The 15,671-nt window shown below is 38.4% G+C and overlaps 1 protein-coding gene across 1 annotated transcript in view; it reads right to left on the reverse strand.

Annotated features, from left to right (window-relative positions):
* The window catches only part of CARMIL1 (capping protein regulator and myosin 1 linker 1), a 191,067-nt gene that overhangs the window by 40,315 nt on the left and 135,081 nt on the right, over positions 1-15,671 (reverse strand). Inside the window, exons 23-29 of the mRNA XM_062487400.1 lie at positions 13,885-13,978; positions 12,110-12,208; positions 10,261-10,389; positions 9,867-9,998; positions 5,508-5,683; positions 3,615-3,702; positions 832-981 (exon numbers count right to left, since the gene is read on the reverse strand). Coding sequence (XP_062343384.1) covers positions 832-981; positions 3,615-3,702; positions 5,508-5,683; positions 9,867-9,998; positions 10,261-10,389; positions 12,110-12,208; positions 13,885-13,978 — 868 coding nt within the window. The remainder of the gene's footprint in view (positions 1-831; positions 982-3,614; positions 3,703-5,507; positions 5,684-9,866; positions 9,999-10,260; positions 10,390-12,109; positions 12,209-13,884; positions 13,979-15,671) is intronic.

Below are 15,671 nucleotides of genomic sequence, written 5' to 3' on the forward strand. Positions count from 1 at the left end.
TAGCTGCTGCAGATAGCAGCAGCTCTGCTGCTCCTTCTCCTGTGCTGTCTGACTCTGCAGTACATATATCCAGGGAGCTGAATCAACAAGCCTGCTGCAAAAAGCTGCAGTCAGATTTTCTGCCATTTTAGCTGCTGGTGAAAGCACATGGCCAAGGAATCAGGTATGAAGGTACAGCAGAAAGCTCATTCCTTGCAGGAGTGACCACCTATTAGACTGACTAATTTGTAGTAGAGAAGCACTTCCTAAAGCTCCTGTCCACAGTAAAGTTCCCCAACAGACTGATTTGGGTGGAGGGCAATTTGAGATTGAGAATAGTTATATTTGCAATCATGTGGGTTCGCATCTTGTAAGGATGATGATATGGCACAGCCATCTTTATAATAAAGTCACACATAAATCAACTTCTGTTCATGGTCAGTAACATAACTTTCAGGCAGAAATATTTTTTGTCAGAGGTGAAAGGAATCCAAGTAGAAGGAAGACAAAGGCACAAAGCAGCATGTTGTCAAAGGATATTGTGGTCCAATTTATTACCTCAGCTCTGTGAAACTGTGCCCAGTGGAAGAGGTGTTTACTGCACTAGCAGTGTATGCAAGAGAAAGGCCCTTGAACAGGCACGAGGAAACAAGTGAAGAAAAAGGAAAAGCTTTTCTTCTGCTGAACAAGATGCAGTTCAGGCAAAATCTTCCAAGCTAACATTTACTTCTTCTAGAAGCTAATTCCTAACTTCCATTTTCTGATATCATGAATTTGCTAAATGACATTCTGAAAAGTGTCTTTCCTCATTACCTGTGTGCTTAACCACACGAGCTGTGGAATGTGTCTTACCATACACGTGTCCAGATCCTCCAAACGTTCTATCTCTGTCAACTCCTCAACTGTGATCATGGAGCGTTTAGTGGGTTTTTCTTCAGCTAACTCAATCTCCAGTGATTCTTGCTGTGGAAGTGGTTTGCCACGTCTGGTCAAATGATCAGCCTGGAGATAAAGACAGGAATACACCAGTTCAAACTTAAAAAAATACAAAGAGAACCCAACCAGAAAGTTTACAGAATTTCAGTGATCAGAAATCCTGTAAGACCAAGTACAAAAGGAAAGCTCACTTATGTTGGTTAGTCCTCACACTGGGTTTGTCTTATAAAGAAAATGAAAGTGTGAAAGGGAAGCTTTTTCTTGAAACTTTTTTTTTAAATTAACAAAGACATGTACAATATCAGCCAATATAATTTTCATAATTATTCAATGGCCAAAATATTATAATCTGCTATTCACAAAAAACAACACAGTTTTAAATACCTCAGTTCTGTTTCACTGAAAAAATAGATAGGGAAAACTGTAACAGCAGTGAAGTCTGTTTGTAGACCTGCATAGCAAAAAGTGCTACTAGGACCACAGAAGGTGTTATATAAACCACCCTGGATTGTATTTGGAATGAAGTGGGTTCATGATGCCATGAAAATGATTAAATATTTTCTAGTTCTTTTGATAACTGAAGAGAATATTAAACTAACATCTGCTAAAAGCAAATATTTTGAAGACCAGCTTTCCCAAATCAGTTGGACACAGAAATCTTCAAAGAGGCAGCTAGGGAGAGCTGTAGTCCACTGCTTCACATCAGCAAAACTCAGGGCAACCAGTGGACTGCTGTTTTGTTAACCATCAAAAAAAGGTAAATAGATGACCTGAGTCAATTACAGCTCATTTAGTCTGGTGTTTACTTAGGAAAAGCAACTAGAGAGCTGCTATGAATTTATCTCCAAGCACACTAAAATAGCTGCAATAATAATTAATGCTAATCATTATCTCATTAGGTCTGAGGTCTTGTCAAACAAGGTTTATTTTCCAAAGTTCCCTCAAACACTACTATGCCAATACAACAAACACAGACATTTGTGGGTGGTTGAATTAGTAGAACATGACACTCCAATTTAAAGAACTGGCTGAGAACTGCATCAGTGCACTTAATCTCAGATTGCAGCTGTCAGTTGAAGATTAACAGTGTCAAATTACACAGGAGTTTCTCTAGCAGCATTTTTGAGATTAGTACTCATCAAGGTTTTCATCAGCGCTCCACTATCTCAAAGAACCTGCAGCTAACAGAAACAGGACAGAGTCAAATGGTGAAAGGGACACGTTAGTCGTGTAGGTCAAAATGGATCACAAAGCAAATCAACCCAACCCAAAATATACAATCATTCCTTAGAAACCAAGAGCACTGGCAAGTAGCCAATTTCACAATACTGAAAAGCAACAAGTGTACAAAAGCCTTTAGTGGGAGGGAGGTCTAGGAGACCTTGTCCTAAACTGAAACTCTAACAAAAGAAAATTCTTGTATTCTTGGCTATGTAAATACAAGGAATAAGGAATATGAAGAGAAAAACAATTTCACTCCTGTGTACTGTGCTGGTTAAAACACTTAAATAGTCTGTCTGGCTCTGGAAACCACAATTTTAAAAGTGAGTTCTTAAACAGCTGGAAAAATTGCAGAGTATTTTCAGTGAAGTGACTCAAAGGCTGGAGAAAATGACGTACTGTGCAGGAACCAGGGTATGTCCAGGTTGTGCAATACCACTGGACAGAAACAGCCCAGTCACTGCTCATTCCAGCTGAGCTTCCTCCAGGACAAACTGGAGCCCATTCACGTGGCCTCTCCCACAGCAGGCTGCTGCTGCTGCTGCATAGCTCCAGAGACCACAGGTCGTACCTTTACACAATGCTGCTCTGTATTTCAAAGATGCATGCTCAAATAAGTCAGTCTTCTATTAAAAAAAGGGGGAGAGGGGGCAGAAAGAGTGATTTGTTTTATGCATGTGAGGACTTTCACAGAGAGGAAATTTGGAGAAATATATATAGTTCCATTATCTTGGAGAGAAAAGCATCTGAAAAAATTCATGACTGCAAGTTGAAGCCAGCAAAATTTCAATTAGAAATGAAGAGCAACTTTAATCAGAATGACCACCCACTAAGTTCTTTAAAAATAGAGTGCTGGATTGTCCTTACAAAGCCTTGTTGCATTAGAAGCAAAAAAGTTTTCTGTGGATACAGTTGTTTATTTCTTCTACTCTTGATGATGCAAGTATATCTATAATAAATATCTGTGCCTCCCAACAGCTCAGGACCTTCAAGTAACAGCGCTTTCTTTCCTACATTCTTTGTCCTTTCTCTTCAAACTTGATACCTACATTTCTGAGGTAACCTCAAAACATATGCATTCAGGGAACAAGGTCTCAGCAGTGCCTAAAGGATTCTAAAGAACGAAATCTTACCTCTCATTTCATGAGCAACCAAGCCTTATACTCTCACCTTGATAAATACCAGGACTGTTCTTAACTAATGACTCAATGCTGCATCCTGATGGCATTTTTAGTTCTACATCTGACAACAGCTCAAAAGGTAATAGGACAAGTCTATAACACAGTCTCATCTAAGGCTGCATCTTTCTTACAGCAGAGGCAAGAGCTCCAAAATCATATTTCAAAAGATGTCAGGATATCAATGAAAATAAGACCAATTTCAAAATAGAGCTGTCGAAGGAGAAACTGAAGAAGTTATGAATATAAATGGTATTGTTGAGTTCTGGTATATCATATATCAACCAATAAAAAACTCACCAGTTTGTGATGGCAGTGGGAAAGTGCATCCAGGATTTCATCTACAACTCGGTCAGACAGGAATGAAGCCACTGTCAGCTTGACTTCACTGTATGAGGATTAAAAATGAGAGAACTTCTTAATTCACACAGGAGATTTTTGCCTTTATTACACATTCAACAGTGTGACGATTATCCACAGTGCTGTCATTTTATTTGAAGTAAAACATTAGAGGGTGTCAGGATACATGACTGCAGGTTTCAGAAATAAACTCATGAATCACACAAACACAGGAGCCTCTGTACCATATTTAACCTGCTTCTAACAGTTTTCCATGAGATGAAATGAAAACATCTGGGTAAGAGAGCTGAATAAAAATAAGAAGTGAAACTCAGAGAGGAATACTCCACCATTAAAATCAGACAAACACAAATCTCAGACGAAATGGGATTAGGACAGTGCTGCCTATATAACATTACTCCACTGAACAACCACATTCATTTCCTCAATTCCTTTTTGTGTTGATCAGCTGGCAAGAACAAGTGTACAATGCTGGTTCTTCTGACAATGCTGTCACAACTTTACTTCCCCTTTTCCTCTAGGCAACCAATTTCTGTCTCAAGAACTTTGTGTCAGCCATTTTTCCACTCCACAGACATACATGGAACACCACCACACCTGCCCACTGAGCCTGGGTTTCCCTAGTAACACCCTATCAAAGAAATGTCTACCTTGAAATGTCAACCTCTACTCCCCTGGGGTCCCATCTTTGGTGACAGCACCAAATGCTCTGGCTGTGGAGGGCGGCTGATGTGGAGCCAACAAGCACAACTGCCCAAGCTGCAGCCCAAAGCTCCACCTCTGCTGCCTCTGCTTTCAACACCAACTCTTTCAACTGGCACGTGCCAGCAAGTGACACGATTTTGGTTTATGCTTTTTATATGTGGACTGAGCTGTATTGGTTTAACAACGTGTTATTTCTGCCTGGGGCTAGCATTACTGCTGAATTGAGCCTGGAGAAAAAGGTAAGGAACCCCTTGGAAAGGCAGTGCACTTCATAGGGAGGTAGAATAGTGGCCAAACTGCAGTGGGAAGAGAATGAGAGTGAAGAAATCTCTCTGAGCTACCAACGTTAATTTCAAATAATAAAAGGCAGGAAAGATCACAGTGTGGCACCCTCACCTTACTGACAGTTCCAGCTCCTACAAGTAAAAGAGACAGTATTATTGTCTTTAGGCCAAGATTCATTTGATAGGACTGAAGTGCAGAAAAACGGTTTAAGTACAGATAAACCACATTACACTGTGTAAATATATTCTTTGGTATACATTCAATATGAAAAAAAAACCAGTAAAAGGTCAGGTAAAAGCCTCCTTTTCTTTACATGACAAACTAAGAATTATTTAGGGTAATGGTTTCTGCTCCAGGTTTGTGGTTTGAATATCCAATTTTCCATTTTTAAGTACATCTGTCTGCTGTCCACAACTCCCACACAGTCTTAGAGTGATTGCTACAGCTATAAGACAAGACCAAATGTAACAACAGACAAAGCACTGCCACCACTCAAAGAAAATAGTGTCATTTCCTTCTATTACATTCATCCAGTGTTGTGTGAGAAAATAAAGCTTACTTGAAAAAGCATTAGTCATGAAAATGTTATTTGTGTACCACAACCCAAATCTTTCACTAAATAAGGGAGCACACGAATTAATGATCTAAGTTAACATCCCTAGAGATTCCAAACACACGAATCTAAGTTCCCCAGACCTGTAGGACAATTTCCTGCTCTTTGAATGCTTTAATATAGTTTCTTCTGAGTCACAAAAGCATTCCAAAATACTTCCACTACACAAACACACATACCCACAACCCAAAACCAAATTCCAATTTTGTTAGATTTATCTCCTAAAGTACCTAATTTTATTGAGGATATCAATTCCAGATTGCTCCAAGAGGACATTTTTTACAAAAGTGCGTGGGATGGAAATCTTCTCGGTGCTGGCCTCAATGAGGTCTTCACGGATGCGAGCCTTCTTCATTACGTTTGGGCAAAGGTTTTCTGCTGCATCCACCATAGACTCAAGGAGTGTCTGCAGCACAGTAAGCAAAAAATTACATTAGATACTGGGATTTACTTTAGCTGGGAAGTGACAGCATTTTTCTGGTGAATAGCACTATGACACTTTTAGACTCGTAGTTTTTACAATTCTTCTTCCGGCTTTCCAATCCATTCTTCATCCAGCTGCAATATAAGACATTTTACAAAATATAGCTTTGAGAATCAACACACTTGTTCAGAAAATGACCCGCAACTGTACTTGTTTGCCTTTTCAAATATGAAACATTTACATCTCTGTGTGTTCAACTGTCAGGACAAATTAGCTTCACTTGTGCACCCACCACTGCAGTGGATGCTCTGCTGCAGCTGCCTCCCCTCTAAACTGTGCCCTGAATCACCAATTTTCATCAGTGCTCCAGACCTGCCAATTTGTAAGAAGCATCAGTAAATGAGGAAGGGAGACTCCTGAGAACTCAGCATGCTGTAGATGGCTGGAATACACCAGCTGAATATTAAGAAGTAGCTACAAGCGTGATCTGCAGTTGGCATGCAAACCTTTAGTAAATGGATCTCATTTGTATACATGTAAATCTACAGCAAACTTTAGGTGTAGCCAACGATTTGTTTTCACACAGAATCACACAACGGGTGAAAGGCTGGAAGGGACCACTGAAGGTCATCTAGTCCAACCTCCCTGCTCCAGGTTTCCCTAGAACTCATGGCACAGAACTGTGTGCAGACAGAGTACCTCCAGTGAGGGAGACTCCACACCCTCTGGGCAGCCTGTTCCAGTGCATGGTCACCCACACAGGAAAAATCCAAAGGAGGTGGAAAAAATAAAAAAAGAGAAAGGCCAGAGCCCAGCTTACTGAAATGGGCCAACTTATCTCTGAAAAGACTGAAGGTTGATAACCTCACAGAAGAAGGTACTTACAAATAAAAAAAAAGAAAAGAAACAACATTTTTTTGGAACGGTGTACTAGGTAAGCCTAGATCTTACCTAGGCATTTGTAAATTCCACAAAAATAAGAACTGCATCCCTTGAAAACTCTGCTGATTTCCTTTTTCTTCTCAATCCCATACCACAGCTAAGTGACTACAGATTCAACTCCATTGTATCAGATCTTTATTCTCTTTACACAGCCTTACTATAATTTCCTTATGCAGACAATGAGCAAGAAAAAAACCACCACTGCTACATAAAAATTTCAATGATTCAAAGCAGTATCTTTCAGTCTGTAGCTTTTACAGTCTGAAAAAAAACAACCAAGGAACACGAAGCAGCCACAGCGTACAGGAAAGTCCAATCTTTCAACATTTGATTTAGAGTTATAAGGGACAACTGCCATTATAGCTAATAATAGATCTTGTTGCTGGGGTCTCAAGATGCCCTTTAAGAAGTCTTCCCACACTCCCTCCTTCAATCCTCAAGCAGATTTGGGGGCAGCATTACTAATGAAGAGACTTTCAAGCCTCTGTGGCCATATCCCCATGGGGGATGAGGAACTTAAATGTTAGAGAAAACTCAGCCAAGTAAACTACTAATGGCAGCTCCTGATATATCCATTTTTGCCATAGCATTTATTCACTGGTGCAACTGTGTAGTTTACTGCGAAAAAAAATCCCTGGCCTCTCAAGAGTTACTGATGAATTGTAACCATAAAAGTGATAGACTTGCTATGTTGAATTACAATTGCAGTCTAAGCTAGTTCTTTCAAAACAGATCATGTGAAAAAAATGCTCTGTCAAGGCATCACTGAGAAGTAGCAGGAAAAACTAGACCTTTCATGAAATTTCCAAAATCAATTTTTACTCAAAAAACTGAGAGAATGTGAAATTTAGAAGTCAATTAGAGTTTGGAACTCATCTTTAATTGCACAACTGAACATAATTTCTTCAATGGTGGATTTTAGCTGTTGATTTCACATGACTATTATCTACAGAAGGTATCCACAGAAACCTTTCCTTAACCCTAATTCCATGTCCAAACCTTTCACTGATGGAAAACCATAGATACCAATATTGACTGGGAAAGGGCACACCTTTCAGTCACAGGGCTGCAAGCACCAGTCACCAAGTGAAAGAAAATAATAAAGTACTACCCACAGTTGAAGAATCTTTACATTCAGGAGATAGATACAGTGAGGTAAAGGACTGAAGAATGATGATAACAAAATAAAAAATGGAACAGGTGATGGAACCAACAATCCCTTTGCTCTAGGACAAAATTCAGGAAGAGTATTTTGACCACTCCTGTTGCTACAAAACAATTGTGTTATGTAGGTTCCACTTGTCTTGCTTATTTTCCCTTGGGCCTTTGCTGACTAAATAAAAGATCTCCAGGTTCTGTGTGTCCACAGTGACACCAGCAGGAAAAGCAAAAGGCAAGAGTCTTGCTATAATTTCTCCTCTAGTCAATCCAACTCATTCCAACATATTGTTTTTCCTTACTCTAACTCGTCTCTTTCCTTGAATTAAAAAAAAACAATTAAAAAGGAAAAAAAAATTAAAATCTATTTACTTAAAATATGTTCATTGGCTTTAACCAGTTTCCAAGCTTCTTTTCAGAATCACGCTCTGGTTGCTATGGAAACTAAAAATCAAAACTCTTACAGCACACAGGATTCTTTTCCCTCAACAATTACAAGAAGAACTGTGCTTAGGTGAGTTCCCTTATCTATCCTAACAAATCATAAATTGCTCATGATGTTTTGAATTGAGCTAAAAAAATGGGGAAATTATTCTAATCCATGTTCAACACTTCCTCCTCCACACACAGAACTCAAAGGGGAACCTTTCCACCTTCAGTGAAAAATAGTAATAAAAACTAGTATTGGAGTATATGAAGAGTATTATGACTACAGTTTTTCATAAGCCACAAAACTTGAATGCCACACAGATCAAAAGTGAACATAAAAGTTCAAATACCTGAGTTAAAGTGCTTTTTGTTGTAAACGCATAAAAATATTAATTGAAGACAAATTAATTCAGGAACATTTCAAGTGCCGAAGAGGTGCTTTATTTTCACCCTCTGTAAGACTCTCCAAGATGAACTTACTGAAGTGCATGAGCCCAGCAGGAAGGGCTGACCTGACTACTCCTGTCCCAGTAATACCCCAGAAGTTCCACTGGTATATATTTTATGGATAAGTCACTTTTATGTCTGCAGAAATGTTCACCTTATTTCATATAATGGGGAAAGGGAGAAACATACTAAAAATAGAGCACCATTTTCCTCCTCATTAACTTTTTAATTTCAAAAAAGTAATTACTAATATGGCATTATTATTGTTCTTCATTATATTCCCACTGACTGAAGCATTCTCATGTTGCAACTGAAAGATCAAAGAATCTGAAGATGAAGGTTGTAAAATGTTTAAATACTGCAGAACACAGACAGGGAAGCTTAGTCATAAACAAAAGTTGACCTGAGCTGCCCCAGAGCCATATTTTTAAATTCACCAGCTTCCATACAGATCCCAACTGTCATTAAAATTTTTCAACCTTGTCTTCTTCCTGGACTGATCCTTTTGCACATGCTGTATGGATGGGTCTTCTTTGCTTGTTACACAGGAAGGGCAAACATAACTGAAGGTTCAAGTTTCTGAGCAGGAGCTGGCTGAGCACGCAGGTGAGAACACTTACAGATCAATGGCATCTATTTCAAGAACAGAGGGTTGACAGGCAACTTGTGAGAAGATTTTCTGTAAAGCCTGTACCAATTCTTTGGGCACTCTCAATACCTAAAAGTTACCCAAAAAAAAAAAAAAATCCTGCATCAAGTTCAAAAGAGACCACTGAGAAAAAATATCTGCCATGGAGTCTATAAAAAAGCAGCTTTCACTCTACTAGGACCCCTTAACTACTGAGCACTTTTCTCCAGGGCATGAGGCTTCTTATATTGCTTGAGAAATGCCTTTATAAAAGGCTGAAGGAGCAATTGATTAGTCTTCCCCTTTGAGCAGATGAAAAAAGATGGCAATAAACAGTATATGCTCCTTATGCCCACTGAAAACAGTAAGCAACATTTTTTTATTCCAACTGGGAAAAAAATCCAAATAACAAGGCCCAAAGTTTTAAGAAAGTAAAAATAGAATGACAGCTAGCTTACGTACAAATCTACAAAGAAGAAAAATGGAAGCGTGACACACTTGCATTCAGCAACAGAAAACCACGTTGAGATGTGAGAGATGGTAGCACACCTATCCACAGACCTTAAGTTGCTCATCCACTACTCTTGTGACTTCTCCAGCCATGGATTCAAGTGTCTCTTGGATTGGATTGGAGAGTGAACCATTTGCTCCTGCCCAAGAAGCTCCACCGAGGTGGTACAGATTTGGTAAGAGCTGTAAGACAGGAAAAGCATCTTCAGAAAATAGGCTCATCACTGTCTTCAAACCAGGACAAACAGCAGGAAATATCTTTGGCTAAATCAAAGTCTTCATAAATTAGAATTACCTTATCACTTTCAATACTACCTATAGCTGGTCATCTGAAGAAAATACTCTTTTGCGACACATGTTATTATTTTCACTGCCCAAACAGAGAAAAGCTGCAAGCACACACAGAACTGCTCTCAGCATTGCCAGCGTGCTGGGAAAGGCTTACTGTTTTGGAGTTCTTAGCATCCCGCATCAGCCGTTCCGCACATTTGACATCCTCCTGTACAACATCCACACCGCAGTTTCTTAAAGAGTTGAGATGATCTTGCACTTTTACACATATTCTGTCAATCATCTACTTGAAAGAAAGAAATACAGAAGATAAAACATCAGAACGTTGGTCAAACACAACCTTAATCCAGCCCAGGTATTAAATCAATAATAGCATGATGAGATTTGCAGTGACAATATAACAACTTAGACAGGCATGATAAAACCTTGAAAGTATGTCAATACTATTGAAGGAAAGAACTACATCTCATAAAGACACCCCTAAGCATTGCAAAAATAAATAAGACTTTACCATCAGGTAAAACAAATGCCGTGGAATATTTCCCCCACAGTAAGCTCCAGGATAACTGCAAATAATTAACAAGTTATGCTATTTAAGTGTTACTCTGGTTTTTTGGATCAAATTTAATGTTGAAAATGTTGTTGATATACCTAAGACTAAGGTCTAAAGGTTTCTGAATTATTAAGAAGTTCAGGCAGTAAAAGAAAGCTTTGTCACTACCCATTCAACAAACACTAACAGTGATTTCTCCAGTCTAAGCAAAATGCAACTGCGCAGGCTTCTGCAGTATTCTTTCAAAATGTAAATATTCCTAGTTGCAAGGGAATTAAAACTATCAAAGCAGAAGTTTCCATCAGACATTTCACAGTGGGATAAAATGAATTTAATCTGTACCCACAAGACAGTTCATTCAATGTGCTGCAAATGCAGGGCAGGTGGTATAATGTATCTTACAAGACAAACCATTAAGAATGCCTGACACACAGTCAGCTTTGATTAAGATATATGAGGCAGGGAAATATAATAGTTAAAAGTCTTTATCAGCCCACTTAGCATATATTAGAACTGGCTGTTTGACATTTTGAAGCAACATCTGAGCGCACACCCCATCATATAAAGTCTACAGTTCTAGCATCTTATATCATTAGCAATGAGAACTGAAATAATTTCACAGCATGCTCCTCTCTGGATCCCCATGACTCTTTCTCTTCAAAGGGTTTTGGGTGGGTATTTTTTTTTACAAGTACAAAAAGCTAATTAATTATTAGAGAGCACAAAGTCTCATTGGGACATTTGGACAGAAAAAATACACTCAGGGAATAATAATAATAATGCAATTTTATCATACTAGAGAGTCTTTTTCAGCTCTATTTTAAAACTGTTTTTAAAATCCACCCTTATTGTACACAATTTAGTACAGAAATTAGTAATTTTATTTCAAAATGACAATAAATTATGTTTCCTGAAACTTGATGTGCATGTGGTATTGGAGAAAAGCACAACTAAAACCAACAAGCTATAAAAAAATCTAAACTTATTTCATGTAGAGGTTATTAACTTGGCGAGGGGAGGAAGTGGCATTGGAACAGAAACACTACTAGAATGAAACAACTGCTCTTGCAGTTTTTAGTGCCAGTATATCTCCTTGTACCACCTTCCCCCTCAAGAGGTTAAAGTACAATTTCAGGTTCCAGTAACGAAACACTGTCCCATTAAATTTTAATAACACAGGTAGAGCACAAACAAACCAAACTGTTTACTGTTGGTTTCAACAGTAGTTTACTGGGTAATATTTTGAGTCTTTCTCTACATGGTACTGCTGCATAGAAGACCTTCATCTCACAAATGCTTTGCTTCCAAATATATTGTCATTGATAATTATTGTTTCTTGGGAAACAGTATAACCCACTCGGCACTTCTAAAAAGTACTCAGAATGAGAGACAGCTTCCTCCCCAGGCAGTTTTTAGGCACTGAGATGTCCATTGAGTAACAAAGCCTCACCTGCTGAGTGGTGCTAGTGACAATGCCTTGCTGCAGTCGATATGCTTGCTCCTGTAGGTATTTCCTGGTCTCATGGTTACGAAGCAAGTAGTTTTCTATCTAAAAAAAAAAAAAAAAAAAAAAAAAAAAGAAGGCAGTAAAGAACTCAGATTAGGAACCGGTTGGACTCTTCACATTGCAATTTGCTTTCAATTTTGCTGCTGTGTTAGAATTGGGGACTGACAAGAAAAGCTGCCTAATTATTTATCATCTGCAAACTTTATTTTGTGTGCCTCGGTGCTTAATAACCACACTGGCAAACACTAATTCACCCACAAACTAGTGAAACATGGTTAAACATTGTGCTTTTGCCAGTGTTTTCTGAAAGAGTACTCTATTTTGAACAATTTAGCAAGTTATGCTAACAAAGGATTAGATCCTGCTTTGAGAAATATTTGAAGGGACCCTGAAGTGTTCGGTGTTGTAGAGATCATGATGACTCAAGATATTTGATTAATTTCTTTTAGATGTCTTTGGTCCACTGCAAAGGCACAGATTTGAATAGCAGTATGTCTGAAGAGAAAATAAACTATCTAAAAGTGTCTAAGTGATAGTGCAGCCTCAGTTCACATGTTGGTTAATTAAAGCTAAGCAGTACAGAAGTACTCTTTAGAGGAAAGTGATTCCTGCTTGCAAGCCACCACAATTGTCACCAGCAGCAAGCACCCACCATCAGCCAGCTTCATGGCACACCCCCTAACCCTGCTCTATCAAACTTAATGAAAAGGAAGTGCTCTTTGCACATAGTGCCTAATTAACACACAGAATATAAATCCCCATGGTCAGAAGGTTCCCAGTACTTTTTTCAGAAATGCACCTACCAGTCTAGATATGGACCTGGCCAATTATATTAAATGAGATGCAATAAATATGTCCATCCCCCATGAATCACATTTTTAAAAGCAGGACTTCGATTATTTTCATGCATAAAAGAAAAAGATACTAACCACCAGCACTTCTCCCCATGATACTCAAATTACTGAAAATAATAACCATAGACATTTGCTTTCTAATCACAGTTATTGTTAAGAACTATTTATAAGGTTTTTATGGCCTTACCTTGGCTGAAGGAAAGCTACTCATTAAAGAGATGTGAAATGTATGCTTCCTGATTGAGCAGGAGGCTTGCTTGGAACTCGCAAGATTTATCATACTAAAACTTAGCTGGGAGTTTTATAACTCATGCAAGTGGAACAACTACAGATACTGCCAACACCTTTTCATCCAAGAAAAACATGCTGGTAGAATTGCTTACTTAGGGCAACACAGTGTGTGAATTTTATATGTACAATATAAAACACAGGCAGTAAATGTTTTCATCCTCCCTCAAATTAAAGAACACCCTTTGTCTTGTACTGACTGCGCTTTTTATGCCAATGTAAAAAAACGTGCACCAGTAATTCTAAACACTTGGTAATACCCACAGGCATATATCTAGCAAACACACAGTTTCTAAGTCTCCCTTTCATAATCAGGTACACAGCAATAACCAGGTCTAGCTTGCATTTTTTAGTTATGACATTCTATACCACTGCATTCCATCAGCCTTCACTCCCAGCATTCTGTGGAAAAAAAGGCTGTTGCAGCACTTGATTACCAAGTATATGTCTGTGCAAACCAAACAATCCTTGAATCCAGCAAAGAATCCTTATTCAGCCAAGCATGAAGTCTCATTCACTTAAAATTACTGTATTTTTGCTGGTTTTATTTCTGTTCACTGGTGGCATATGCAATACCTTTTGCAGCGCCTCTTCTGTTTTCTCAGGGTTTGTTTTGAGTGCTTGGGAAGCATCATTCATTGGTATAGGCATGAATCTCAATGTATAATTCCTAAAGAGGAAAAATATTTATGGTGAAAGTTAATCTAATTACTGCATTTCTTTATAATTACTGTACTTCTATATGAAAAATAGCCTAGAAGGGAGAAATAAAGTGCATCCAGCTTGTCCATGGAAGGTACTAAGAATGTATATTTCACATTTTTAAGTGGCATAGATGGAAGCTTGCATGCTCTTTTTTTTGCTGCTAATTCTTCTTTTTCTAGGACAGATGGGTAGATTTTGAAAAGCAGTTACATGGTCGATGCCCAGTGGCTGCTGATTAAAAGCCTAGCTGCCCTCTGTACCTCCGTGCAAAAGTTAACTGAACAGAACAGGGAGCATCAGTGCCTGCTGGCAACTATATCAGATCTAAGACTAAATGGAAATATTCAGTAATAGACAGATAGCAACTAAGAGACCGAGTTTTAGAAATTTACTATTTAATAACTTCTTGTGTTTACAACAATTTGAAGACACTTGCTGAATTTTTAATAAAAAGCTGACAACATAAGCATAGCATCTCCACATTGCTTTATGCAAAAAATTGTTCCCTGCATTTTCCTTATTTGCTTGTAAAATATTTCTGCAGTTTTGTTCATCTGCTGCAATAAGAAATTAAAGACAGGAGTTTGGTCCTGAGTTAAAATTACATTTAAACCCTGAGAACATCAACTGACTATCATACCACACTTATACCTAAAATGCTACCTACAGTGGTATGTCCACACAACTTCAGACTTGAGTAAATGGAAAAAGAAAAAAAAAAGAGCAGGAAGTTTTTAAAACCTGGAAAGGAAATTATTCTTTCTATTTTCAATTAATCCTTTATTTTCTGCAAACACCTCTTTCTTCTCCTTCTGCAAACATCCCACTAACCATCTGTTCCTATTCCATCCAGACTTGCACAAATATGCTTGGAACCCTCTATTTTTGAGCACTTTAAAGTTGGCAATTTCAACTGAGTCACCACCATTGATGACAGTAGACCACTCCTCACTAAATGCACTAACTCCCAACAGCAGACACCTTAAATAGTGTGAAACTCCAAGCTTCGTTCACTTCTCCCACCAGGTGCTCGGACACATGCAACACCTTTCTCTGGAGGGCAGAGTCCTCCTGAATTGCAAACATGCAGATTCCTCATTGATACAACCCAACATTTTACTTGAAATGATAAAGGAAGACTTGCATGTTTCTTCCCCAATGCAAACATGGTGATGTACAGCTGTCAGTGGCAGGCAGTCAAGGCCCCTGTCCTTCCACAGTGTCCAGCTGTCTACTGCATCAGTCAGAAACTTAACTCTTCTTTCTAGTTGTCTTATCCTTCAAAAGAACATTGCAAACTATACAGACCCTGTTATGTGTCCTCATGTAATACTTACCTGTGCATAAAAATGGCTGTCCACCACCATGGGGAGAATTTTTAAATGTCAAAGATACTGAGCTCAAAGACAGATAATTACAGAACTTGCTGATTGCCTGACAGGTGGGGTTATTTATTTATTTTTAAAAATAATTTTAAAAGGAAAAATGGTAGATTTCTAAGGATCTCTGCAGCTGTTTGACATTTAATACAGCCTATTCAATGAAATCTGTAATTGCCACTCTTATACCAGCAGTTATATATTAAATTCAATTTAGTCAAAGGCACAGTGCACCCTCCCTCACACATACAGACTCACAGAGCAGGAGGGAAAATGAAA

The sequence above is a fragment of the Cinclus cinclus genome, chromosome 1 (genome assembly GCF_963662255.1).
Source record: "Cinclus cinclus chromosome 1, bCinCin1.1, whole genome shotgun sequence".
Taxonomy (NCBI): Eukaryota; Metazoa; Chordata; class Aves; order Passeriformes; family Cinclidae; genus Cinclus; species Cinclus cinclus.